At 42.7% G+C, this 27,290-nt stretch overlaps 1 protein-coding gene across 1 annotated transcript in view; it reads right to left on the bottom strand.

Annotated features, from left to right (window-relative positions):
• Positions 1-27,290, bottom strand: part of LOC136576707 (BOS complex subunit NOMO3-like) — a 61,442-nt gene that overhangs the window by 13,417 nt on the left and 20,735 nt on the right. The window contains exons 9-27 of the mRNA XM_066576240.1: positions 26,099-26,188; positions 25,280-25,385; positions 24,337-24,487; positions 24,087-24,264; positions 20,467-20,608; positions 18,093-18,224; positions 17,671-17,807; positions 16,796-16,883; positions 15,434-15,497; positions 15,046-15,141; positions 14,132-14,341; positions 11,713-11,795; positions 11,449-11,608; positions 7,453-7,579; positions 7,231-7,344; positions 5,825-5,952; positions 2,862-3,003; positions 2,477-2,560; positions 146-256 (exon numbers count right to left, since the gene is read on the bottom strand). Of these exons, the coding sequence (XP_066432337.1) occupies positions 146-256; positions 2,477-2,560; positions 2,862-3,003; positions 5,825-5,952; positions 7,231-7,344; positions 7,453-7,579; positions 11,449-11,608; positions 11,713-11,795; positions 14,132-14,341; positions 15,046-15,141; positions 15,434-15,497; positions 16,796-16,883; positions 17,671-17,807; positions 18,093-18,224; positions 20,467-20,608; positions 24,087-24,264; positions 24,337-24,487; positions 25,280-25,385; positions 26,099-26,188 (2,343 nt within the window). The remainder of the gene's footprint in view (positions 1-145; positions 257-2,476; positions 2,561-2,861; positions 3,004-5,824; positions 5,953-7,230; positions 7,345-7,452; positions 7,580-11,448; positions 11,609-11,712; positions 11,796-14,131; positions 14,342-15,045; positions 15,142-15,433; positions 15,498-16,795; positions 16,884-17,670; positions 17,808-18,092; positions 18,225-20,466; positions 20,609-24,086; positions 24,265-24,336; positions 24,488-25,279; positions 25,386-26,098; positions 26,189-27,290) is intronic.

Below are 27,290 nucleotides of genomic sequence, written 5' to 3'. Positions count from 1 at the left end.
CAGATTATATGTTAAAAATCGGTTACAGACATATACAAGCCATATTATATTATAAATCTGTAAGCCATATTTGCTCATTAAGGCTTTAGATCTATATATTAACAGGAGGGCAATTCCCCACATGTATATAAAGGCTGTGACTTACCAATAGAGTAGAGAGGTGTTCCGGTGAAGTTAATACATTTCCACTGAGATCAAATTGGTTGATTTGCCGGAAAGCAATAATGTTAACATCTTCTATATCGTTATCACCGACCTTTATTAAAAATATAGCATGTTACTGGAGACGTCAGGCCTATAATCCACTCAGCAGTTTACAAGAATTACCCATCAGGCCATTTTTTATTTAAAAAACGGATGCAAAAACCGATTTTGGATGCAAAGCTCCAAATCGCCTGCAGACCCCGTTGTTGTTTGCAGCTTCCACTAGACAGGCATACTTGAGATGCATTTATATGGATCCCAGAAAAGTTCCCACTGACCCCCAGGACTGATGGGATGTGCATCTAAAGTAATTAAGCATCAGATGAGAACACCAATTGCTGTGCTAGATGGGTGTGTCGCCTGTCATGTCTTAGCAGTAACGTAACTGTCTTGCCATAGCAATTTATCTATCCGCGGGATAGGTGATAAGTGTTTGCATGCTGGGGATCCAACCACTGGGATTCCTACTGATCACAAAAAGAGGGGTCCCAAGTCTCCCTGTATGAAAGGGGAGATGAATATGTGTATACACCAAGACACCATTGAACTTTATGGGATTGCCGGGCAAGTGCTTCGCCATCACCAGCAGCCCCATAGAGATGAATGGGGCAGCAACACACATCCGTGATCACTAATCCATTCATTCAGGGAGACCCAGGGCCCCTGTTCTCATGACCAAAGGCTTTCCCAGAAGTGATCAAACACTCATCACCTATCATGTAGATAGGCAATAAGCCGCTATATTGACAGGCTAAGAACAGAATTCAGCCACAACTGATGACTCCACCATGACGCATGATTTCTTGAATTCCATCTCAAAAATCCAAATACAATGATCATCCCAGTACTATTTAATATTGTATGTTGAGGGATCAGTGTATGTTAAAAACAACACTGGAAAAATGGTAATTGATTTTGAAGTCTCTGAAATGTCAACACGAAGTTACAGAAAATAGAGTTTAAAGAAAACTAAGCAGATAACATACAATTAACCCGTTCCAATCCACTGTGACATCTTCCAACATTCTGATTGAAGCCTGTACAGCTGATGTCGGAAGGCGTCCTGCAGGGTATTCTTACTGTATATTACTGGCCACTCTGTTGTCGGGGGCCTCTCCATCATATCCCATACTGCAGTACTGGCTCTAGCCAGCAGATGGAGTCATTGTAAAATGGCAGAAAGAAAGCCCCCTAGGAAACCCTGAATCCAAAATTGGACTGCAAAGGGTTAACCTTTCCAATCTAGTGTCGGACCTTGTCAGATATTTAGATTTCATTGCATAGCTTCAATGTCAGGCAAGGTCCCACGTGTTTCTAATACTATGCAGATAAGAGCTCAGAGATCGGACCTCTCCTCTACATACCAGAACATACATATGCAGCAGAGAACTCAGACGTTGGAGCGCTGTCCTGCATAGTTAGAAACATGTGTGATACCCATTGAATGCAGTTATAGAATGAGTCTGTATGGCACTGTATTACAGAAATAGATATCGATTTATATATCCATCATTAGAGATATTAAAAATGATGTATGTAATGCAGATTCTCTTCCTGAAACACTCATAAGTCATGTTTAATTTTCAAAAATTTGCTAATAAAATCACATCATTTTTATGTGTCTCTGCTGAGAAATTTTAAAGGAATCCACAACGTGCTCTCCCATCCAAAATAAGTAAGAGTTGGGGAGTACGTGGGGTGGCAGGGAAATTGGATTGGAAAGGGTTCAAGTAGGTCCTTACATATAAAAGGTCAGAAAAAGCTGCTGGAAGATGTAAATCACTATATAAATCAGGACAGGCGCTTCTTCAGGGTCTGTACAGAACACACAATGTACCAAAAAAAACGCAGTAGTCCTCTTCTGGTTTCCAAAGCCTCAGCTCATCCTGGCATATAAAGAGCAGTACTGAACATGTAGCACCGTGCTCTACTATAGAGAGGCAACTAATAGTCAATTAGTTCATGAACGGCAGGAATTACAGGGGTTCAATACCCATGTTGACTGTATGGACTATATAGCAAAGTGCACCTGCTGAAGGTACGCTGCGTGACGTATGCAGATTCTGAGCAAGGTAAGATCATTGTATATCGAAAATATTGTATCCTCAGACTATTGTAACTGGAGAGATCACTGTACTGTATATGTAAAGAATGACACACTCTTCTATGAAGTCCCAGAACCGCTAACTAAAAGGGACTGTCCAGTCTTCATCTTAAATGACACGTTATTTATCTACTACTTATTTAGTGTTGCTGCTTGGCTACAACTCACCTGTATTGCCCGATATGGAGGTAAAGCACGTTCAATATGGTCATTTCCTTCAGCCTTCAACTGAACATGATAGACGCAATCAGGCTGGAAAGAAAATGGAAAGAATTTCAAATAAAATCTTCACACCTGGATTTCTAGAAATCCTACAAGGATGGTGCCTGCATTAGGGTTCCACATCTCATCACTGTATATTCTATGAATATCTGTTAACAAATGGTAACATTTATTGCTCCTAGGATACCATATCTGACACAGATCTGCAGTCCTGGTATCCTAGTAGCAATAAATGTACCATTTCCATTATTTATTCTGATGTATTGGAACAGGAGAGTTATGCATGATAAATGGTAACTGTGTTGCCTACAAGTAGAACATCCATACTGACCCTTAACCCGCGAAGCCTGAATTTGCCCTCCTCATCCGTAACCGTGTCTTCCCCATAAATCGAACAATCATCTTGGCCCGTAGCTTCCACCGACACTCCTTGCTCAGGTTCCCCATTTAGAGAGGAAATGGTTCCGTAACAACTGCAAAGAGAGGAAAAAAAGAGAGTCATGTCATTGGGGACAAAACCATAGGCGCAGGATCCTACCACTTTCATGCTGGTATTTCCAGATACATCGATGCGATTAGTTATGTGTTATTTGAAAAAGTAGTAGAATACAGGAATCTACACAAAAGAGTCATAAAACAGGAGTCGCCAGCATCAATGATGGAAGAAATATATTTTTAATGCAATTAGATAGAGCAATCAGCAGTGTAGCAAGCGGTAACTCGCAGACACCGACAGGCTGCTGCTTTCAGGAGTCATAAACCACATGTAGAAGTCTATCGGGAATGATCCCGAGCCGCACCTGACAACATTTCAGCGGTTTCTACTCCATAAAGTTAAACTGCACACCAGGCTGGTTTATTTTATGGACACACCAATAGATTTATAATTTAATCATATTTTTCCGCCATCATTTACTGAAGCCATCATTTATTTTATCTTTAGCTTAAGGACCTGTTGTAAATTGTGGATTAAGCATCGTGTTGTGTTCGGTTCTCTAGCTTGAGCATATGTTTCCTAACACAACTCGGAGGACACAAGATAAAGATTATATGACGAAGAACACAAACTGGGAGAAAAGCGGGAGCGTCTCAGACTCCATGCATCTGATGAAGGAGTCAGGCTGGCCATCAAACCAGTATGCAAGGCATCTCATCTGAAGTTTATCTCCACACCCTCTGGTGCGGACCCTTGAGTTACTCTGGAGGTGCCTGAACGTACATATTTAACCCCTTATGGACCAGCCTGTTTTGTACCTTAAGGACCACACACTTTTTACGAATTTTACCCATGTGGTGGTTTAACTGTCCTATTTTTTTCCTTCAGCTACCAAAATTATTTTTTCTACCATGACATATAGGGCGATTTTTAAAAAAATTTCTTTTTTACTTACTTTACACCCCCCCCCCCCCCCCATTTTTTTTAGTTTTGTGAGTAAAAAGCTAAAAAAAATTAATAAAATAAAATTAACACTTATAGTAATTTTTTACAGGTTCCTCATTTTGTTTCAGATGTTTGGATATACCATATGTATGTTTCGGATTGCAGGGCGCATATGGCGACAGTTGGTTATTTTCTTTTTTACATATATATTTTTATTTTATTTTGCAATTTTGTTTTACTTATTTATGTAATTTTTTTTTTTACTATGTCTCCTATGACGTCATATAAGACCTCTGGAGGATATTCAAAAAATTGTTTTTTCTTTTTAATTTAACATTTTTCCACTGTAGCTGGGGCATCCATAGGAGTCGCACCCATTGAAGCCCTAGTTACAGGGCAAAACATCCCCTGTAGTGATAATAGTCACTGGCAGAGCTGATCAGAGTACGCTAGGACCCTATAGCTCTGCTGTGCCAGGGGATCCCGGTGGTCACGTAACCGCCGGCTCGCGTAGTGGAAGTTATACTTCCACTTTCACTTCTTAGTAGATAGCGCTCGCTAGGAAAAGGAGAAGGCAGAAGGGGTTAAAAACCAATTCTCCCTTTTCCTTCGAGTTCTCAGCTGTGACCAACAACTGACAACCAGTCCTGCTTCTGCTCGATTGCAAAGCAGGAGCTTTAATCCTGCGCCATATTTTTACTATCGGCCAGGATTGAAGCCTAGGACCAAGCACTAAGTTTACAGCGCTTGGACCTTAATGGGTTAATCTACCTATTCATTGCATTTCTGTATGACCATGGCGGTTACCACATCGGACACAGATCTGCAGTCCTGGTATCCTCGTAGCAATGATGGGGTGCCCGACCTCAGCATACTAACAGAGTAATTGTGCTAACCCCTCTGGAACTGAACTCTCACACGTTGCTCTGATGATACTAAGCTAGGGCTACAAGGAAATTCGCCAGAGATACACAACACATTGCCAAACATCACCTTGTCACCCTGCCTGCATCGCATTTAAGGCAAGTCAATGTGGTCGTGTTGTAATTCACAAGCTGCTGCAGCCTGACGACTGCAAGAAACCAGGCCTTCTGGGATTTCTTGGAACTGCCGAGTAGCAGTAACTTGCAGGTCACAATATGACAATATTCACATATAATACATGCCATACGGGCAAAAACACACTGCGACTTTTGGGCATGCGGCATGTGTTGTGGTCAAAGTCACCGTGCTGCCATAGCTTTACCCTACAAAGAACCTTTTTACTTTCTCTACCAATCGCTCACAGACTTAACAGACTTGACTAGCAGCCCCTTCTGAAATAGTCTCACAAGGTTTTACAACATGATTTTGGAAACTAGATTTTTTTTTCCATAGTGTAAGCTTGTGCACTAGGAAAGATGGACAATGAAGATATTGCTGTACATATCATTAAAACAGCATGGCCGATTGTATAGCTTTGCAACCGGAGCCCCGATGACTCCATCGCACCTCTTTTCTTTGTACATCCCCCCCATACTGCCCTCCATTAGTCAATGCTCCTGGGTCTTATAACCAGTCAAGTCTCCTTCGCTTACTGTTAATAGGGGACATCAATGGGTGGAGGAAACCAATGGACAGTAAGTGGAGAAGATCGCCCACTCAACTGATTTGAAGCTCCAGGAGCCAAATCTAATGGAGGTCGGGGAAGGGGAGGGTGTATAGAAAAAAAGTAGGTGAGAGTTATCCAAGCTGTGGCTGTAGAGCCAGCCCGACTGCGCAGAGGACACGACAAGCCCTCTTTAAATGACCAAAGATTAAAAGGAATATTAAGCTAGTGTAAGTAATTGACCAAAAAAAAAAAAAAAGGCAGGTTCTCTGTCAGGAACTACATCTGGAGTTAGACATATGAATAAAGCAGTAAAGAAAGTGACCTGTATGCTGTCCTGTAGCCAGTGATTTTAATTTTCAGGTTTTGTCCTTCTTGCGCCTCTATCATCTGAGAGGAAGGCTCAAAACGAAACTCCTTCATCATGGGTTTAAAGTAATACTGACCAGGGCTCTGAAAGGAGAAAAGGAGATCAATTAGCATATCTCTGTACACAATTATATCCACAAGGTAGCAAATGCCAAAGATAATCTGTCAAAATAGGGCATTTCATTCATGACCCCCACCCCCTCCCCCCCAGGAAACATTGGTGCAGCTGCGGTGAAAATTCTGGGGTCCAACTCCAGGCACCTACACCGATCAGCTGACGGGACAGCGACACTTGGGTGAGCTCTGTACCCCTTTATTATTTCTGAGGCCAGGTCTGTATATTTGGTACTTTGCGCCATTTGAATGGGACTGACATAGTACCAATGCACAGCACCAAAGTTATTCCTGGTAAGTAATGAAAAAGTCACAGCGATCACCTGAAAGCTGCTGTCTCTTTTAACAGCTGATCATGAGGGTGCCGAGTCTCGGAGTCATACTGGTCTGAAAACTTATTGTTTGCCCAAAGGATATGCCATCAATATCAAAGTGGTGGAAAATCACTTTAGGCCACATGCACACAAGTGGGTCGAATTCCGAATGCAGAATCCCGGAGTAGAGTCTGGCCCTGGCAGCAGCGGTGTCCACTCGTACCGGCTTTCATTTTTTTCTTTCTGTACTGTGGATGGTCCGCACGGCTCACTGTCGGACATGCGCAGTACAGATTTAATTTATTTTTTAAACTTCTGCTTTTCCCGCAAAACCTGCAATGTCAATTGCAGACGAGCCACGTGTTAGACGGCTTCTATTGTCTTCAATAGAAGCTGTCCATGTGAAATCCGCAGTAAAACGGAGCATGCTGGTTTCCACTCGTTTGCATGAAGAATCACTTATGCATTGCATGCCATGGGTGGTATTTGCTATGAAATCAAGAGGCGGTCAATCGCCTGTTCTGGATTTTGCTATTCAAATCTGCCCGTGTGCATTCACCCTAAACGTGACGTTTACCCTCTGTGCCCAGGCCTGTTAAAATGACACAGCAAGGAGAGATTCTGTAGTCGGAATGCCACTTTACGTACCAGACCAATGCTACCAGATGGACCTTCCACACAAAGCAGCAGTAATAGGATTTGTACATGGTACCATCTTTTGAAGAAATGAAAATGATACAGTACAAAAGGGATATTAAAAGGAGATGAAAAAGAGAATCATTTAATTCCCGTCAGTTTTCCAATCCCCATCTTAAATGGGTCCAGACTACAAAGAAATTCTGAAACCAAAGCAAGTGGAACAAATATACTATCACCGGATGATAGGAGTTTTACTGCCCAGAACAGAACTTGGTAAATAAAATGCCTGCATTACCAGGTTTGAGAAGGTCAACATCCCATTTTCCTGGGTGAGGAGATTGGAACGGAACATTCCTCCACTAAGTGATAGGAGAACTCCAGCCAGGGGCTGCTCATCTTCTGAACGGATCTACGCAGAATCAAAAAGCACTAAAGTTAGTGTTAGAAATAAAGTTATACAGTATGTACAATTCTGAAAGGCAAGGAGAACAATGGCTGAAGTGACCTATACGTATACCTCAAATGTAACTCCTGCAAGGGCGAAAGCATTGAAGTCTCCAACGGTTCCATCAATAGCAGTCAGCACGAAGCCCTCTTTCTGAGCCGAGATGGTGTACTCCAGGTCACTGTGTAAAGGTCCCACACTGTGCAAACAGAAAGGCCATTTAACAGTTACATGTGGGAATAAACCGGCAATAAAAAGCCACATAATCAATAAAAGGCAGCAAAACCTAAAAGGTACAATTAGAATCAACATAAGGCCACTTGTAGGATTAAAAAACAAACAATTCTTTGCTTAATGTTCAGTTTAATCTCAACTGTGTTTTACAAGGCTTTAGGGTTTCTTTAGGATTGCTTAAATCGATCGAGAATTAATTAGCATTCCCTCCCACATGTCAACCACTTTATATAAAAGTTCTTAAAGGAGTTTTCTAGGCTACCAACTATTGATGACCTATCCTTAGGACAGGTGATCAATAGCAAGTCAACAGGTCCACCACTTGGGATACCTGCTGATCAAGCTCATGAAGAGCTGCTGTGTGCGTCCGGAACACTCAGAACGCAGACACTTCACTGTGCGAGTGCAGCAATAACAAAGCGGGCCTCTGCACTGCGGACAGTGTTCTAGCAGTCTGCAACAGCTTCTCATAAGCGGATCAGCAAGGGTCCCAAGTACCGTACCTGAAAACGGTTTGGAAAGACAAAGGGGTGTAACAACGGCGCCACCTGTCTCTGGATGGCACACCATGAAACAGTCAGAACTGCTCTGGCTTGTCGGTTGATCTGACAATCCTCTCTACTGGTGGGCTGTCGAGGGTGTCCTGAGCCCGGTTGCCTTGTGTGCATGTCCTCCAGCATCCACTTGTCCCAACACTTCCAAACAGGCGGCAGGCTATTCGTCAATACGACCATCCAGCTTCTCGCACTCCAATAATGCGCCCTTCTCAAACTCTGTTAACTGGACAAAATCTTCATAGAGGAGTATCTAGTGGTCAACAAGCTCTACACAAGCAGAAAGGAACCTCTGAGAGCCTTTGTATAGGCCAATGGTGGAAGCACTTTTAGGGCCTCAGGTGACAGGACCGTTTACCTACTCACACCACAACTATAATCATTTGCATATCTGCATGCAGAGTTTTACAGCAAAACGACAACTCCTAGGTGCTGGATTTTTATTTTAGTTTTTTAAATACAAAGTGTACAATGTATATAAATATGAATACAAAAACACAAACTGAATATATGAAAGGAATGATATATATATATGTATAAATGTTGTTATATTGCTGATGTCAGGTGGTTAGCGGGTAGCTGAATGCACTGTATATGTATGATGATCTGAGCTTGTGCCCTCCACAGTGTCAACTATATGTTACGTACAACCCCAATTCCAAAAAAGTTGGGACACTAAAATAAATGCAATGATTTGGTAATATTTAACTGGATGTTATTAACAGAACACATATCAGAAGTTGAAAGGGAGACATTTTTCCCATTTCATTACAAACAAAAAAAAAAAAAAATAATTAACTACATTTTACAAATTGAGGGCAGCAACACATCTCACAATAATTGGGACAGGACATGTCTACCATTGTGAAGAATCCGTACTTCTTTTTACAACAGTCAGTAAACATCTGGGAAGTGCAGAGACCAACTGCTCAAGTTTTGGGAGAGGAATGTTGTCCCATTCTTGTCTGATGTAAGATTCTGCTGCCCAACACTCCCGGGTCGTCTTTGCTGGACTTTTCGTTTCATAATGCACCAAATGTTTTCTATTGGTGAAAGGTCTGGCCTGCGAGCGGCCGGTTCAGCACCCGGACTCTTCTTCTGGGAAGCCCTGCTGCTGTGATGGATGCAGTATGTGGTTTAGTATTATATGCTGAAATATGCAAGGGCTTCCCTGAAAGAGATGTTGTCTGGGTAAGATCATATGTTGTTCTAAAGCCTCTATATGCTGCTCAGCATTCATAGTGCCTTTCAAGATGTGTAAGCTGTCCATGCCATAGACACTAATACAACCCATACCATTAGAGCTGCAGGCTTTTGAACTGTGCCCTGATAAGCCAGATGGCTCCTCTAGAGTCTGCAGGATACGGTGTTTGTGGGTTCCAAAAAGAATTTTAAATTCTTATTCATCTGATCACAGAACAGTTTTTCATTTAGTATCAGTCCATTTTAAATGAGCTTTGGCCCAGAGAAGATGCCAGCGTTTCTGGATTGAATTGATGTATAGCTTCTTTGCATGATACAACTTTTACTTGAATTTGTGGATTGCACGGCGAGCTGTGTTCACAGATAATGATTTCTGGAAGTATTTCTGAGCTCATACAGTGATTGGCATTACAGAATCATGCCTGTTTTTATGTAGCGGCGCCTGAGGTCTCGTAGATCACGAGCATCCTCTATTGACAGCCGGCCTTGTCCCTTGTGCACACGAATTTCTCCAGTCTTTGAATCTTTTGAGGATATTATGCACTGTACATTTTACATTGTGGAACATTTTTTAGATGCAATTTTTCACAGATTGGTTAAATTCTGACCAGCTTTGCTTCGGAGAGACTCTGCCTCTGCAAAATGCTCTTTCTATGCTCCTAGTAAAAAAAATTGACCCTCCACCTGTTTTTCATTAGTACCACTTATTTTTCCAGTCTCTCTTTAAAGGGGTTGTCTCGCGAAATCAAGTGGGGTTATACACTTCTGTATGGCCATATTAATGCACTTTGTAATGTACATCGTGCATTAAATATGAGCCATACAGAAGTTATTCACTTAGCTGCTCCGTTTCTAGCGTCCCCGTCGCCATGGTTCCGTCTAATTTCGGTGTCTTGTTGCTTTTTTAGACGCGCTTGCGCAGATGGGCCGTCTCCCTTCGGCTCGGCAGCATCGGCATTTTGGCTCCGCCCCCTTGTACGCGTCATCGCGTAGCTCCGCCCCGTCACGTGCCGATTCCAGCCAATCAGGAGGCTGGAACCGGCACACGTCATGGGGCGGAGCTACGCGATGACGCGTACAAGGGGGCGGAGCCAAAACGCCAATGCTTCCGAGCCGAAGGGAGAATTTCCATCTGCGCAAGCACGCCTAAAAAAGCAAGAAGACACCGAAATTAGACGGAACCATGGCGACAGGGACGCTAGAAACGGAGCAGCTAAGTGAATAACTTCTGTATGGCTCATATTTAATGCACGATGTATATTACAAAGTGCATTAATATGGCCATACAGAAGTGTATAACCCCACTTGATTTCGCGAGACAACCCCTTTAAGGGCTTATTTACACGAGTGTATATATATATATATATATACACGCTTCCATCCAAGCAGCCCCCCCCCCCCCTCCTGTTCGCTCCCAGGCTCTTTGCATCTCTCCTACCATCTGAGCGGTTTGCAATGGGAGTGGGCAGGACAGGCAGAAATCCTTGGCAGAAAAGTTATTTAGGGTATGAACAACATTTCTGGTAACAGAACAGTAGAGTATGAAAGTTTTTTGGGAACACACAATACTAGGGATTACAACAATTAGCCAAACCTTGGAGAATTTGGTGGAACATCACTTGTTCTCAGGGTACTATGGTAACAACTAAGGTTTTCTGGTTTATTCTAAAATAAATATACCATTATGTTTACCATATGCGCCAAACGTATTCATAGGGCTCCACTGATCTGACATGTTTTTGACATGTGCGTCATGTGTCTTCCTGCCATTTTTGTTACTAGATGGAAGAGCAGAGTTTACTACGCTATTCAATACCATAGCCTCCTGTAAAAGTAGGACACATTACTGGAGGATTCCAGTGCAGGTATATAAAATCAGGAAATACTTCCAATATATACCTTTGACAGAGGTTTGAATGAGTATTATCTAACCTAAATAAATCTAATTCTCACCACTACTTTGTCTTACAAATAGATATTCTGTATAGTATCAATTACTGCTTTATAGTCTTACTGATATATTGGGAAATCGTGTAGCATAAAAACATTAAAGCAAAAAAAGATAAATTGCACCAACCTGTATGAACCTTTATCATCTGTAAAAACGGTAATGAGAGGCGACGCAGCCCCTTTCTCACTGATTACGATTTCCACACCCTCCAACTCCGGGTTAATCTGTCCCTCCAGAAACAAGCCAGCTTTCCCGTGAATTTCTATTAGCTTTCTTGGGCAGCTTTCTGAAATAGAGAAATCCACGATTTCTAGCCCACTGCATGGAAATATTGTGTCAGCAATATTGCTGAACAAGACAAGTCTTCTATGTTTCATGACAGCCACTTACCTCCACTGACGACTGTCTCCACAGAGGGGGGATAGAAGAGAAGTTCTTTGGATGAAGGAGTCACCGTGATCTTCTCACCAGATCTAAAGTTACAGAAATAAAATATAATTCACTTTCAATAAAAGAAGTCCTTCCTGAGTCAGTGTCTCTCTCCTCAAGTTCTTTAAGTGGATCATAGCTGTTAGCAGGATTACTCTGTAAATAAAGTGTCACAGCCAAGATTAAAGGGGGCATTCCAATCTCATAAAGTGAAGACATATCACTAGGAATGTTAGGAAACCCCCACAGATGCCAAAAATGAAGGGACTGCCGCTATGTCACTCCGTCACTGTTTTATTCTTGCATAGGGACCTAAAGCCAGCCCCATTCACTTAAATGGACCTTTTCTGCAGTTTCCCTGTATAGCTAGGTGGCTGGAAGCCACTGTGCAGGAAAAAACTAAGGATTTACTTATTAGGATCAGTGGGAAGCCCAGATGTCAGACACCTACCAATCCTAGGCATATGCCATCCCTTTATGAGCCGATACTACACCTTTAACTGAACCTTCCACCTCTCATTCACACCTGATAACATTCAGGAAAATCCTCCAATGATAACGTGTTGGGGTATATTTGAGGCTTTAAGACACAAATCCATGCTACAGCAATAAACACACAATGACCAACTGGATCTATAATAAATTGTTTCCTTCCATCATTTATACAGTCTTAGAATAGGCATTACAGTTCCCCTTGTCAATACGGCATATCCACACACGGTCTGACACTATCCAGTCTGCGCCAACAGTGTTGGGACAATCCTACTAACAAGGCGTATAACACGATTGTTAATTTATTGAGACATTTCCAGGAGGATTAACAGAAGGATGGCACAAGGCAGAGTTCTGAAAGTGAAAGAATTTACTATTACACACATGCCAGGAGGTCCTATTTAATAATGTGATACTAATATGGTAGTTTGCACTTATGTGTAGCTACAAGGCAGTATCTGCATGCAACATCTCAATTCTCCATTTTCTCACTAAATCCACTTCAAGCATTAAAACAAAACACGCAAGCTCAGCCAAATGAAGACTGCATGATAATAGTAGTGTTGGAAAATCACCAAAATACCATATATTAGGACAATTTAATGTCTTTTCACACATATGTAAAGACACAGGTGAAAACATTTATGGCTAAACGAGTTACTTACAGTCTTTGGGTGGATTCAGACGACTGTATATTGGCCCGGTTTTCACACCGAGCCGATATACGGTGTCCTCATCTGCAGGGGGGGGGTGGGGAGGGGGGAGAATGGAAGAGCCAGGAGCAGGAACTGAGCTCCCGCCCCCTCTCTGCCTCCTCTCCACCCCTCTGCACTATTTGCAATGAAAGGCGGCTGGACAGGGGGTGGGGCCAAGTTCCGAGAATTAGCCCTGCCCCCGTCCCGCCTCTCCCCATTGCAAATAGTGCAGAGGGGCAGAGAGGAGGCAGAGAGGGGGCGGGAGCTCAGACCACTGCTCTTGGCTCTTCCAGGCCCCCCCCCCTGCAGAGAGAGACGACGTATATCGGCTGGGCGTGAAAACCGAGCCGATATACGTTTGTCTGAATCCAGCCTTAAGGTCCTTTTACACAGAACGATTATAGTTTAAAAAAATTATTCAAACAAAAGAAAATGAATAGTAATCTTTCAGAGTTAACGCAGCCAACGATCAAACAACAAGCAATCATTCGCTTTTCGTTCATTTTATGCAGGCATAAAAATTATCACAGGCTCTTTCACCAATTGTTTGGTTTAAATACCGATCATTCAGTTCCTATATTCACTTATACAGTGAATGTGAACAACTGAACGATTTCTCATGTGAATGACCCAACGATGTATCTGCCTGTATAAACAGCCTTCCCAAGCGAACTGATATTGGTCGCTCGTTCAAAGAATAAATTGGCGAGTGTAAAGAGACCCTTATTCTTTTAATCTCTTATCAGAGCAAATACTTCCAAACATCTTCCGCCACTAAAGGCCCATTTACACGGAGCGATGATCGCTAAAAGATCGCTCAAATGACCGTTTGAGTGACAGCTTTGAGCGATCATTTTGCATAAACGTTTAAGTAGCTACTCAGCTACTTAATAGCAATTAAGTGTGAAAATTAAGCCTTTAGCTGAAAGCAGTTAATAGCCCGAGGGCTATTATCTGAGCTCAGACCCTGTGTTCTCCAGGGGAAAACAATGCCATCAGCACTCCCCGTAGAGAACTGCTGATAAGGCTGACTGACGATTTTTAGGTTGGACTGAATTTAATGATCTGCTAGCAGTGCCCGAAAGGTGCACGATGGGCGTACCTTTAGACACAACGATTATCGCTAAAACGATCGCCTTTTAGCAATTTTTTTAGCGATCATCGGCTGGTGTAAATGGGCCTTTAAACCTTACCGTGCCCAGTAAGAGAATTCATATGTAAAGGGCCCCTGGAGTTCTTCTACAACCTCCTGAACCGGTGGTTGGGCATCAGCCTCTTTGGAACCGGATTTCTCTCTTTCCAACCTGCGAGCTTCAATTTCTGCCAGCTGCTGATCTCTTCGTGTCTCTTCAATAGATTTCAGGGGTCCCAAGACCAGGGCTGGTTCAGTGTCTATGGAAGATCTAAGTGAAGGCAAGAAACAAGTAAACACATTAAATTATACGTTCATGCTCATTTGACAGAATCTTTGAAGACCCCATACTATACAAGTGTTATATTTGACATCCAAAAGTACTTCCCTAAAATTGTGCCAGTCCTCTAGCTATCGCCACTCTTGTCTGCCTCTACATAGGAAAAGGGACAGCCACTGTTAAGCGGCGCCAACAACCTACAACTGCCCGCATAACCAGAAAGACCGTGCTGACATCTTTGATTAAACGAGTTGTCTAGGGTTAGAAAAACATGGCTGCTTTCCTCCAAACACAGCGCTACCTTTGTCTATAGGGTTGCGCGTGGTATTGCAGCTCAGCTCCATTGAAGTGAGTGGGAGCCGAGCTGCAATACCACACATAACCCACAAACAAGGTTGGCGCTGTGTTTGGAAGAAAGCAGCATGTTTTCCTAGCCTTGGGCAACTCCTTTAAGCACCAGCACAGTGTATGGCAAGCTCTCAGACAATAACCTCTCCTACTGTATATTGTGCCATGACTTCGCTATGAAGGCTTTTAGGCACTACAGCAATCCCAGTGGAGAAAAAGTAGCAGGGCCAAGGAGAATTCAGCCCTGAGACAATAAGGAAAATAAAAAAAGCAGACAGTTTCTCTTATTAGACCATCATTGCTCAGCATAGTATACAGATTGAAGCTGCAATTAATCCTGCTCTTACTTAATAGTGACGGTCACATCCATTAGTTTATCAGCTGTAATGGCCCCGAGGACATGATGTCGTACTGCAGTCAGAGTAAGGATACTAGGAGAGGATCTGGGGAAAGAATGCAGTGACATTAAGGTTTAGCAGAACAAGCTTTAAATCCTTTTACCCCCTGCTTCATTAAAGTCTGCAAGCATAGAATAAGCCCTTTTCTGCCCATTATTATTAGGGTTAGCCCTAACCCTATGCTTTGACCAGTTACTACCAAAATGCATTTATTTAGAATCTCAAACCCAGCATCAAGGTTCCTGACATTCGCTGACATCCAAGTATCAGAATCGAAGACTGGAATGACATCTGCTAATAATCACTGACATGTTACATCGCAAAATATACCACTTACGTGTCATAAGTGTAATAGGCATGTTCAAAGCGATGGCAGGATCGCGGGGTGACCTTGTAAACACCTGGAAACAAAAAATGAATAAAAAATGGGAAATCTGCAGCTGTAAGTTATAAAAGCCAATACACGATTTTAACTAAATCCTTGTATTAAATAAAAGATCGCCTACACTGACAGAGAATTGCCATTTAGTCACCTTGAGACTTCAAAAAAGCTCCAATAAAACAGCACTTTTACTATAGAACTTTAATGTGTATTTTAGGTAAAATATATCTGGCACACAGGGCTTCCTTAACCCTTTAGTGACAAGCCTATATTTTGGTTTAAAGGGGTTGTCTCGTGAAATCAAGTGGGGTTCAGCACTTCTGTATGGCCATATTAATGCACTTTGTAATATACATCGTGCATTAATTATGAGCCATACAGAAGTTATTCACTTACCTGCTCCGTTGCTAGCGTCCCCGTCGCCATGGATCCGTCTAAATTCGCTGTCTTCTGGCGTTTTTAGACGCGCTTGCGCAGTCCGGTCTTCTCCCTGGTGAATGGGGCCGCTCGTGCCGGAGAGCTGGTCCCGCGTCGTCATCGTAGCTCCGCCCCGTCACGTGTGCCGATTCCAGCCAATCAGGAGTCTGGAATCGGCAATGGACCGCACAGAGCCCACGGTGCACCATGGGAGAAGACCCGCGGTGCATCGTGGGTGAAGATCCCGGCGGCCATCTTGGTAAAGGAAGAAAGAAGTCGCCGCAGCGCGGGGATTCGGGTAAGTAATAAACTTTTTTTTTTTTTTTTAACCCATCCCTTGGGTTTGTCTCGCGCCGAACAGGGGGCCTATTGAATAAAAAAAAAAACAACGTTTCGGCGTGAGACAACCCCTTTAAGGACCAAGTGATTGTTATCATTGCATTTCAAGAGCCATAACATATTGGCATAACTGCATGTGGGCTTGTTTTTGTGAGGACAACTTGTATTTTTTTAATGGCACCACTCTGGGGTGAATATAAGGTGTTGCATCATTTTGTATTACATATTTTCAGGTGTAGATGGGGAAAAAATATATAACGTAAACAAATATTACTTTTTTTTATTCTTGGTCAGGTATCCAATTACTTTTGTTGGATAGTGCATCATGGGCTTTTATGCTTAGGCAGGGTTTACCTAGAACGCTTTGCCCAAGCTTTATTTCAGTGCATCAGGAACATGAAGGGAGAAGCTCAATATACTATCCATGGTTCTCTACACTGAGGTGGCCAAGTGAAACAGTTATGGCCTCTTCCGGTTGCACAAGCGCAGCTCAACTAAACCTGTGCTCAAGATTTTCATTTCAGTAATGCGGAATCTCAAAGCAAAATCTGTGACAATTACCTGGTTTAGATAGGCAGAATCTATTGACTCCTTTTGTCAGATTGTACACGCCAACATGCTCTGGGGCATTTCCATCCTGGTAAAATTCCTGTGGAGGAGAACATTTCAGTGAGTCCTAAAACTTGCCATGATTGTTCTGGCCACCCTCCTGTGTTCACAGTAAACAGGAAGTTGTTCACAGTAAACAGGAAGTTGTTCACAGTAAACAGGAAGTTGTTCATAGTAAACAGGAAGTTGTTCATAGTAAACAGGAAGTTGTTCATAGATGAACGACTGCCTGTTTACAGAGGTTCATTGTTTAGTATAAATGCTGCCAGCAACTAAACGATTATCGTTTGATTCTCATGACCCAGCAAGGATCTGAACGATAATCGTTCCCTGTAAAAAGGCCCTTAATACATCATCTCCATTGTTTGAGTATTAAGAGATAAGACCGCTATTGTAGGTTTGGGCCTTTTATATGGTTCAATTTGAGCCAGAGGACTAGCATTGATCAATGAGGTCAGCGTTCACATAAATGGCCATCATACAAGTTGATGAGGACTTCATGGGGGGATGAACGGTTGGTAATATGATCATTCGTCCCTCGTACACTTTCGTCAGCAGCAGATCCCATACTAAGATGGAGAGATGTGCTGCCAACAACGATGGTTTTTGGTGCTGCATAAAAGATACAATCTTGTTTGTCGTTTGTTAAATGATTTGTGGTGCTGTCACTAGGGGTAACAATTGGGTGAGCGAACATTTGCTCAATATCAGGCCATGTAAAAAGCTATTAAAGTAATTCTATTGTATCAAGCAGACATTCAACCAGATGAACAATAGAGAACACAGGATGGAATTTAAAAACGCATCTTAAGATGTTCTTTGCTCACCAGTGTAATGCCATGTGAGAGGGAGCATCTAAGCATGTAGCCAGTCTGTCTGAACTCTATGCCCACAATGTCATCCTCTGTAACTTCAAACTCCAGAGACTTATTCTTCCAGCACCAATCTTCCTGGATGATACTCACTTGAAAAAAAAAATAGGATTATGAATTTCAGGGATATGATAATCTTTATATGTACAACATTAACATATTCCGCATCAAATACGGATTCAAAATGGACAATTTAACATACGCTGCGCTCTGTACTAGGACAGAACAGGCAATATGACAACACTGCTGAAAGGCAGGCCGCAATCCACGTAAGGATTAGAGTAAGACCTTTTCGAAGTCACAGGTAGCTAGAATAGGCCATTATGTATCATGAAGGCAGCACATTCCTTGTAGACATTAGATATTTATTTATCTACCTTTGTATTTGCCGGGCAATACATCCTCAAAAGTGAAAGTCACCGCTTCAGTTTTGCTAGAGACCTGTACAGAACGCTTCTCTCTCTGCCGGCTCACTGACTGCAACGTCACAGTCAGATCCCCACAGGTGTCTGAAAAATTAGGAAAAAAATTGCATAAGAAAAAAAAAAAAAGGCAATAACTATGATAACTCTAGCGTTGCAAGCACTGGCGTAACTATAGGGGATGCAGGGGATGCGGTTGCACCCGGGTCCAGGAGCCTTAGGGGGCCCATAAGGCCTCTCCTTCATAAAGGGAGCCCAATACAATGGATAAAGAAAGCATTATCGTTGGGGGCCCTGTTACAGGTTTTGCATTGGGGCCCAGGAGCTTCAAGTTACGCCTCTGGTTGCAAGGAACCATTCTTACTGAATGACAGCAAGCAGAGATCTTGAAAACAGAGTGGCATTTGTACAGAAAAGTATATAAGAAAACTGTATAACTTTTTGTTATAAATGAAGCTTGCTGAAAGTGTAACACCCCTTTAAAGGCTATGTACACCGTTCCACTCTCTCTTTAAACAATGTGTTTTGGCAAATTAAGGCTTTTAGCAATTGGTTTTCATTAAAAAATTTTGATTGTTTGGTGTGCTGCTTGTATTGCTTTCAAATGCACAGCAGACTAGAAAATCTTAGCTAATCCCATCAGTCATAGTAAACTGAAGGGTTTTCTCAGCCCTCCCTTGGCCTGCTCCACGAATGCTGTTACACACTGAGGAATTTCTGAAACACGACCACTCAGTGGCTTTCTGTAGTGACAGATTGAAGGCAGCATGTCATTTGTAAGTTCATATGAGTCTACCACATAGGAAAGTACAGTCTATGGAAAGCATCCTGTTATTTTCTATTAAAAATTCACCTCAAGTCATTACTGAATGCGGCAGCCAGGCTCATCTTCCTGTCCAGCCGCTACTCGGACGCCTCTGCCCTGTGCCAGTCACTGCACTGGCTGCCCGTTAAATACAGAATTCAATTTAAACTCGCTACCTTCGTCCACAAAGCCCTCCACAGTGCAGCGCCCCCCTATATCGCCTCCCTCATCTCAATACATCAACCAGCCCGGGCTCTCCGCTCTGCTAACGAAACCAGACTGAGCGCCCCTTTAATTCGAACTTCTCATTCCCGCCTCCAAGACTTCTCCAGAGCAGCACCGGTCCTCTGGAATGCACTACCAAAGGCTACCCGAGCAATCAAGGACTCGCAGAACTTCAGGCGTGCTCCAAAAACGCACCTCTTCAGGGAGGCATACCGCATTCCCTAAACAAACCCCTCTGTCCTCTGCCTGATAACATGCTCTCTGACCTACTGACTGCAATCCCTGCTAGCCATCATAAACCCCTCCTGCAGTCATACTGTTTCTGCCGTCACACGGCTAAATGTCGGACCATTGTCTATGTGTATAGCATCCCTCACTGTCCAGCTCGCCATACCGTGCACACTGCCAGCCCCTTTACCTTCTGTATCACTCCATTACTTGTAGTATGTAAGCTCGTTGGAGCAGGACCCGCACCCCTATTGTTTCCATCAATTGATTACTATGTAACCGTGGTTCTGTAATGTTTGTATTGTCTTTCTGTATCCCCTCTGTCTATGTAAGCGCTGCGGAATATGTTTATTATTATTAGTAGTAGTAGTAGTAGTAAAAAAATAAATTAATTAAAACAAAAAAGATGAAAAACCTCATCTGGAGCAAGAGAACTAATATTACAGAGGGCTGTATGACAGTGTCAGGAGAGGTCAATCATCTCACCAGCCCCAAAGTCCTAGGATACTGTGCCTTGTAGTACTACAGTTTTTTTGTGTTCTGCTCTCCAGATCACCTGTCGCCACCCACCTGCCCATAGTAAAATTAGGCCGTTTTTTTTTTAATCCAGCTCATCTCCCACCACCTTGTCATTTGATCTACAGATAGCATTATATAGTAATCAACTACGCAGTGCCTGTCTGTTCCACCACTAACATATCGCACAATTGTAACTGAGATAGACAGAGATAGCATTGTATAGCACTGCTCTAGCATGACTACACAGCCTCAGAGAGAACAGAGGGATCCCAGTTTGTGCTTGTTCATGACAGAGACCCAGCTGATCAGTGCTGACATCCCCCCTCCACCCAGGAACCAGAATTTAGCAATCCGAATATCAGGTATGAGGCTTTCTAAATGCATGAGTAGGAAAACTCAATGCAAAAATGGATACAGAAGATAGCAGAAAGATATGTGTGAATTTTCATACACAAAAGTTCCCATAGCTTTTAATCCTGCAAACACTGAGAAAAGTTCAGTGAAGTGCTCCAGAAATACCACCCTATTTTCGGTGTTCCATATTAAACATACCAAGACAAGATACTTTTCCAGAAACAGAAGCCATAAATTGGGAGAATGACACATCAGTAACTGGCTTGTCTGTTACAGTCACAGGGAACACAGCCGGTTTCAATGCCAGACCAGCCTTAGCCTCAGCTTCTGGTATGGAGACCTGTAAAAGGAACATTATATTAGATAATAAAACCCTTGAAATTACTTGTATAATATCACTTTACATTTTGTTGTCTAACTATACCACAGTGGACCTAGCGGAATATTTTATTTTTCATGCTTCAGTATATCCAAATGAACAATGCAGCACAGTGATCGTTTGCCAATAGTGGGTGCAGAGATTCCAAGGACCCGACTCACGGTCCACAGCAGAGACTAACAAAATGAAGCAGAATAGGATCCAAACAGCTTTAGTTGGCCTCTTATAATGCTTCCAATTCAGCAAAATTACCCTTTTAGCATAGAAGAACAAAAACTTTATACAAGGGTATGGGCAAGCTATATCCACTGGGATATCGCTCACCAGTCCGAATAGGCAGACTTTAGGATGCAGAATCCTTGGAGTCCCCACTGTGGGATCCGGAGCGGACATTCGCCTCTAAATCCCGCAGCACATACCGCCCATAGCATGCTATAGAGGGGAAAAAAATAAGCGCTTTTCCTGCCCACGAGCGGAAATAAACAGCAATTTTCCACTTGCGGGAGGAAAATCGCAGCATGCTCTATTCTGTGCAGATTTCCGCCTGGACGACTTCCATTAAAATCAATGGAAGCCATCAGTCCCGTGGCACTTCTACAGTGAGCACTGCGAAAGTATCGCAGGAATCCGCGTCACAGCCCAGTGCCTAATGCGCAATGGAGCGCCGGCCGGCACATCTGGAGCACAGAGGCTGCAGTGCCAGACAGGTATGCAGGGGTCACAGCCGTGGCACTGGCTTGGATTCCGCTGTGAGATTTCGCAGTCGAAATCCGACCCAGCCGTGGGCATGAGGCGTAAATGAGATTCCCTGAATAGAAGTACATCTCTCCAGTAAAACAATGTACTCCCAAAACACGTGCATGACTATGCCCACAGTGGTCAGATATCAAGGGCAATCTACCAAGGATAGACCCATAGAGTGTAAACAAGAAGGGATATAATAAATTCTGTGGATAAATGTGGTAGCTGTAAAAACTGAAGTACTGCTTCAATAAGCGGGACATCTGGGTCAGGCCATTAAAAAGGGTCAAAGGGGGGGAAATGGTCAGGATCTCGACAGTGTGGAGTAGCTAGTAGTATCCGAGATACAAATTTACTGGTATGTTGAAAGCTCACTGGAGCTGCAAAAACATACAAAAGGTACCCTCACAATATCCAAGAGAGTAGCAACACCGTGAAGCCTCCAAAATGCTGATTCCGTAAAGTGCTGTAGTCGGGGCAAATGCGGGTTACACCATAGAAGAGTACTTGGAGACATTTAGCCTCTTCCTCAGGAAACATATGAAGAGCAATAGACCATACCATAAGGATCACCATTATAGGTGCAGGCAAGAGAATCGTAGGAGAAGAAGTAGAACCCCTCAACAGTAGCCCTTCAAACTCTATTTCGGACCAACCACCCTGCACTCTAAGCCAATCACTGGGTTGTAGTCACTTGAGGTTAACCATCAGACAGCATACACTAGCTGGCTAGCCAAGTAATAGTAGTAGAAATGGGAGAGTGTAAGTCTCCCCCCAGTCTACCGAAAGGGAGAGGCTTTTCTACTTTAAAGTCTAGGAGGGAAACCTCAGCATAGAATATGAAGCACTATCCTACGAAGGGCACGGGAAAACGTTTTAAGGACCCAAATCAGAGAATTATGAAAAACATATAGAAATTTAGGCAATACTTTCATAAGTTAACCTGGCCTTCCTGAGTCAAGGGAAAGAAAACTCAGTGTGCAGCCAATGACGCAGCCCAATCTAGAAGAGCAAGATTATGGTTGTTGAACGCAGGGGTCTGCCTCATCCAATTATTGCAGTAGAGCAGGCAATGGGAGCAAAGCTGCCTGCTGCCGAGTTAACTGCCAGTAGAGGAGTCTTATCCTAGAGCAACAACCAAAAGCTTGAAAATAGATCGCGCAGGGGGAGGACAGGACTCTGAATCCTGCAAAAAGAGAAGGGTGCCCTGACTATTGCTGAGGATGTGCGTACCTGGATTACAAGTGGTTTGATAGTGAGGGCAAACAGGGCTGGAGACAGGGGGCAACTCTGTCGTGTACCTCTATGCAAGTTAAATGGTGTTTAAATATGGATATCAATGTTAATACTAGCTACTTGGAAACTAGATAAGATCTGTACCCATTTGATGAAGACTGGCCCAAATCTAAACCGACCGAGCCATCACCACCCACAAATACCTCCACTCCACCAAATCAAGGGCCTTAACCCTGATCAATGCATTCAAGAGTCAGTTCCCTACAATTAGAGTGCTCATGTGTAAGATTAGTGAAGAATCACCTAAAGGTTCCTAGCCGTGCTCTGACCTGGCATGCAACCCGATTGCTCAGCATGTATAATCTCCCTAAGAATGGTATAAATGCGAATTGCTAAGGTTTAAGTTAGAATCTTGACATTAGTATTTAAGATGGAAATGGGGGTGGTAAGAACCACAATCCATTGGGGCTCTCTCTGATTTAGGGATCAAAACAACTAAGGCCTTACACATAGTAGCCGGCAACGGGCCATTCTTCAGGATGGAATTGAAGTGTATCAGAAGTTTCTGGGAGCTGAGAATTAGCACTATTTTTATACCATTTAATGGGGAACCCATAAGTACCTGGAGACCTTCTATTAGGAAAAGACGCAACGACGTCCACCATTTCACCCTCCTCAGTGTTCTATTGAGTTTATTCACTCATTGTATTACAGACATATTGAACATGTTCAATATAGACTGACAGTAACCTCCAACGGAAAACTCAGAGGAAAACCTGTTTCCTGCCAATCTGGTTTACCTTATCATCAATAGACTCTTCTAGGTCTGAAAATTAAGTCTTTGAATATTTAATCCAAGCTGCATAACAGTATAAACCACAGTGCGCCCTCTAGTGGAGACAATGGCAATCTACGATCTCAAATTCATTTTACTGTTATGTGAAGCTGAAAGCTGCAAAGTTTTATAAAAGTTACATTCACTCCTGTGTTATGACTTTTAGTTCTAATTGCGTCTGCTCCGTTTTGAGAGCGAAGAAATGCAATTAAAACAGAAATAAGAGTTTCCTCTTTCCCCATTGATTTCCGTTCCGATGCGGTTCTGGTTTTTTAGAGAAACAAATAGCACTGCAAACTGCCTTTTTTAACTATAACTGAAAGCCCCAATGCAGGTACGAACCAACCATAACCAACTACTCATGAAAACATAGTAAGATGTATAAATAGAAGTATCAACTTTTCTATTATGGGGATTGGAAAGAGTTAATGACCCCTTTGTTCCACATCTGGTGTCATAGGGATCAATAGTGATTGTTCTCAGGGATCAATAGGATCATAGGGATCAATAGGAAATCCTTTAAGCTATGGGTATTATTGGCAGCTTTTGTCATCTCACTTTAGTAGCGACGGCCAAAACTACCACATCAAGTATATATAGCTTGATATGTAAGAAGTAGTAAGTCACCTGTATATTATAGGACCCTCTTCTAGCCTGGAAACAGAAGCTTCCATGTGAATCCGATTCTGTTGTGAGGACCGATGCCCTTTCCTTGTCTTGTGAGGTCAATAAAACTTTATATTTACTCATTGTCTTAATACTTTCAGGAAAATGTGTGATAGAAATGTCTCCGCACACGCTGAATCTGGAAAACAAGAGACAGATGAATTACTCGAACTTCGAGACACGCCAGTGATTTCCAGGATAACTTTCTTACCTTGCTGCTATGATGTCTGCGAGCTGCGGAGTGTTTGGCGCAATCTTCACAGTGAGCGTATCAAAGAAAATATGTTCCTTCTGTGCATCAATACTGTATGTACCGGCGGTCATGTTCTCCAGGCGGAAGGATCCATCAGCATTAGTCAGAACTATTTTAAGACGGAGGAGATCACAAAGTTATAACTTCGTACACAGCTCCTCACAATACTCAGTCTGCACTTTACCCCCATCTAAAGCCTTTATCTCCCTGATGGACACTAAGGAGAACAGTAAATGACTACTAACTGCTAAATCCTTCCTTATTCTTTACACTGCAGCTCTGCCTGTCAAGACTGGCTTTTGGACATAAGAACAATCCCAAAACAATCTCAAGTGTGTTGATTTAGAAATCACAAGTAACAATACTACCAGCTTCAATCTGAGCTTTAAAGGGGTTTTGCAGGACTTAACTCAGGGTAGGTCATCAACAAATAGATCAGCGGGGGTCCACTGCTTGGGATTCCCATCAATCAACTGTTCTGCGCACCCACTGTTGGTGTGAACAGAACCGGAAGCAGACAGCTTCTTCCAGATTGTAGAGGCCTAGCTTGGCAATGCACTGAATTCAATGGGAGCTGTGCCTGCAGTAACAACCCTGGCTGCGGAGAATCAGCTGATCGGCTATCCTGAGGAAAACGCCCCATTTACACGGGATAGCATTCGTTAGAATGAATTTTGCATGGTAATTATCCCGTGTAAATGGCTCTTTAGTCATCAATACTAAATTCCTTGAAAACCCCTTCAAGTATTTTGCTGGACCGACCCTACTGGGCCCCATCCTATTCCAAGGCTTATTACCTGCACAGCAGCATTCCCGGCCACCTCTTATGTAGAACATTGCAACACAACTTCAGTTAAGAGAATAGGGCTGCGTCGCATTGATCAAAGGATTTTCCACCTACCTTTTATTTGGTTGTTAAGTGTCACCACAGCATCCACAACACCTTCACCATCTGGTCCGTTCAATACACGTCCAGTCACAGAAAATCCCATTACATGAAAGAGCGGCTAGATTAAAAGGAGAATAAAAAGCTTTCATCACAAAAGACTGGCAGATAAAAGGTCATATTATATCAATTGTTACACAATCAAAGAATACAATGCACAGATTTGACTAAATACTAGTAATACATAAAGATTTAAAGTTAAAAATGGGTTAATTTGATAAACCAGTGTAGACATCCTGCTGAGAGACCTAAAAGTACAAAAATATTAAAAAGTATTTAGCCCTTGCAGATGTCCGGTTACTGCCATATGTTACACTGAATGCCTTCAGTCCCAACTCTTTCCATATACCCCCTTAAGGCATACAGAAAGCAGAGCGGAGGGGTTCCCTGATCTGAGCCCCATAGGAGAGCTGCTAACAAAGAACGGCTCATGCTCAGGCAAATCCTGGTCATTTATTCGAATGACTGCCATGTCATACTTCTGTTGGACAGATACAACTTAGAGACACCAGGCAGTGATCATTTGATTGACAGGCCAGCTATTTAGAAAGTGGCTGTTTTCATGAGACAAGCCCTTTAAGGTAAGTGTAAAATTAGGTAACGGGAGCTTTAGTAAACTTTTTTGGCTAGAGAGACCGATGGCTCTTTGGATGTTCAGACGTTTGACGTCGTTTTGGATAAGTTAGAGCTAGTCTAATGAAAATTAGAAGATTATACAAAATGTAACTGTAGGAGAACATAAGCCAGACAGTATAGGATCATTAGATTATTTACCTCTAATTTAAGGCTGTCGTGTTCTACAGTGAAATCCAACCTGGATGGAGCAACGTCAAATGTAATCCTCTCTCCCCTGTAAAATGGGATCTACAATAACAGTGCAGGAAGAAGTTAAAAGCCCAGTTAACAAAGAAAAATAATAATATCTAATCTATTAAATTTAACAGCACAAGTGCCTTAATAAACTGCTTAAAACATATGCACAATAGTCATAGCCATGTAAATAGTCACTGACTAGATTCCATTTAGTGAATTGTTACTTTAGGGAACAACAATCTATGGAACTTTTTTTTTTTTATAATATATACATTTAAAAAAAAACAAAAAAAAAAAAAAACAACACTATAGGGACCCATTTATTCTACACAGTTGTTAAAGCAACCCCTTGATCCTGGAGAAATGAAAGATGGTGGCACCCTTTCTCTGATTATGCTTTAGTATGCATCATACGTCTAAGGCACAACACACGGCTTTGATTGGCCAGTGCTGTCCATGTGAACAGCGCTGGCCAGTCGGAGCAGCACAGAGTCTTAATTAGAGATGAGCGAGCATACTCGGTAAGGCGATCTACTCGAGAGAGCATCGCCTTTTTCAAGTACCTGCTGGCTCGTCCCTGAAGATTCGGGGGGGGCCGCGGGGGTCGGGGCGGCGCGGGGCAGCGAGGGGGAGCGGGGAGGAGAGTGAGAGAGATCCCTCTCTCCCTCTCACTCCCGATCCCCTCCACAACTCCCCGTTCACCCCACGGCCCCCCAAATCTTCAGGGACGAGCCAGCAGGTACTCGAAAAAGGCGATGCTCTCTCGAGTATATCGTCTTACCGAGTATGCTCGCTCATCTCCAGTCCTAATCTAAAGATGGATAGTAATGCATAGTATACATCAGTCAGAAAAGCAATGCGGCCATCTTTGTTTATCCAGGACCGGAGGGTCACTTGAAAGAACAAAGAAGATTGCAACATCTGACTTTGGCTACTACATTCATGGTGAGTAATGTGCTTCAAATGTTAGGATGGGGGCAACATACAACAAATGCTTGCATTTAGTATTTGGGGGGGATGGGGAGAAATTCTCATGAGAGTCAGATAGAAATACCCGTTCTGTCAGCTTTAGTCAATGCTTAGGTCTCGTTCTCTAACCATTACATTTGTAACACAAATTACTGTTAAAAGTTTAAAATTAAACATTTTGAAC

This window comes from Eleutherodactylus coqui, chromosome 8 (assembly GCF_035609145.1).
Source record: "Eleutherodactylus coqui strain aEleCoq1 chromosome 8, aEleCoq1.hap1, whole genome shotgun sequence".
Lineage (NCBI taxonomy): Eukaryota > Metazoa > Chordata > Amphibia > Anura > Eleutherodactylidae > Eleutherodactylus > Eleutherodactylus coqui.
The sequence above is the reverse complement of the archived record's forward strand: the minus strand, read 5'-3'. Positions and strand labels throughout refer to the sequence as shown.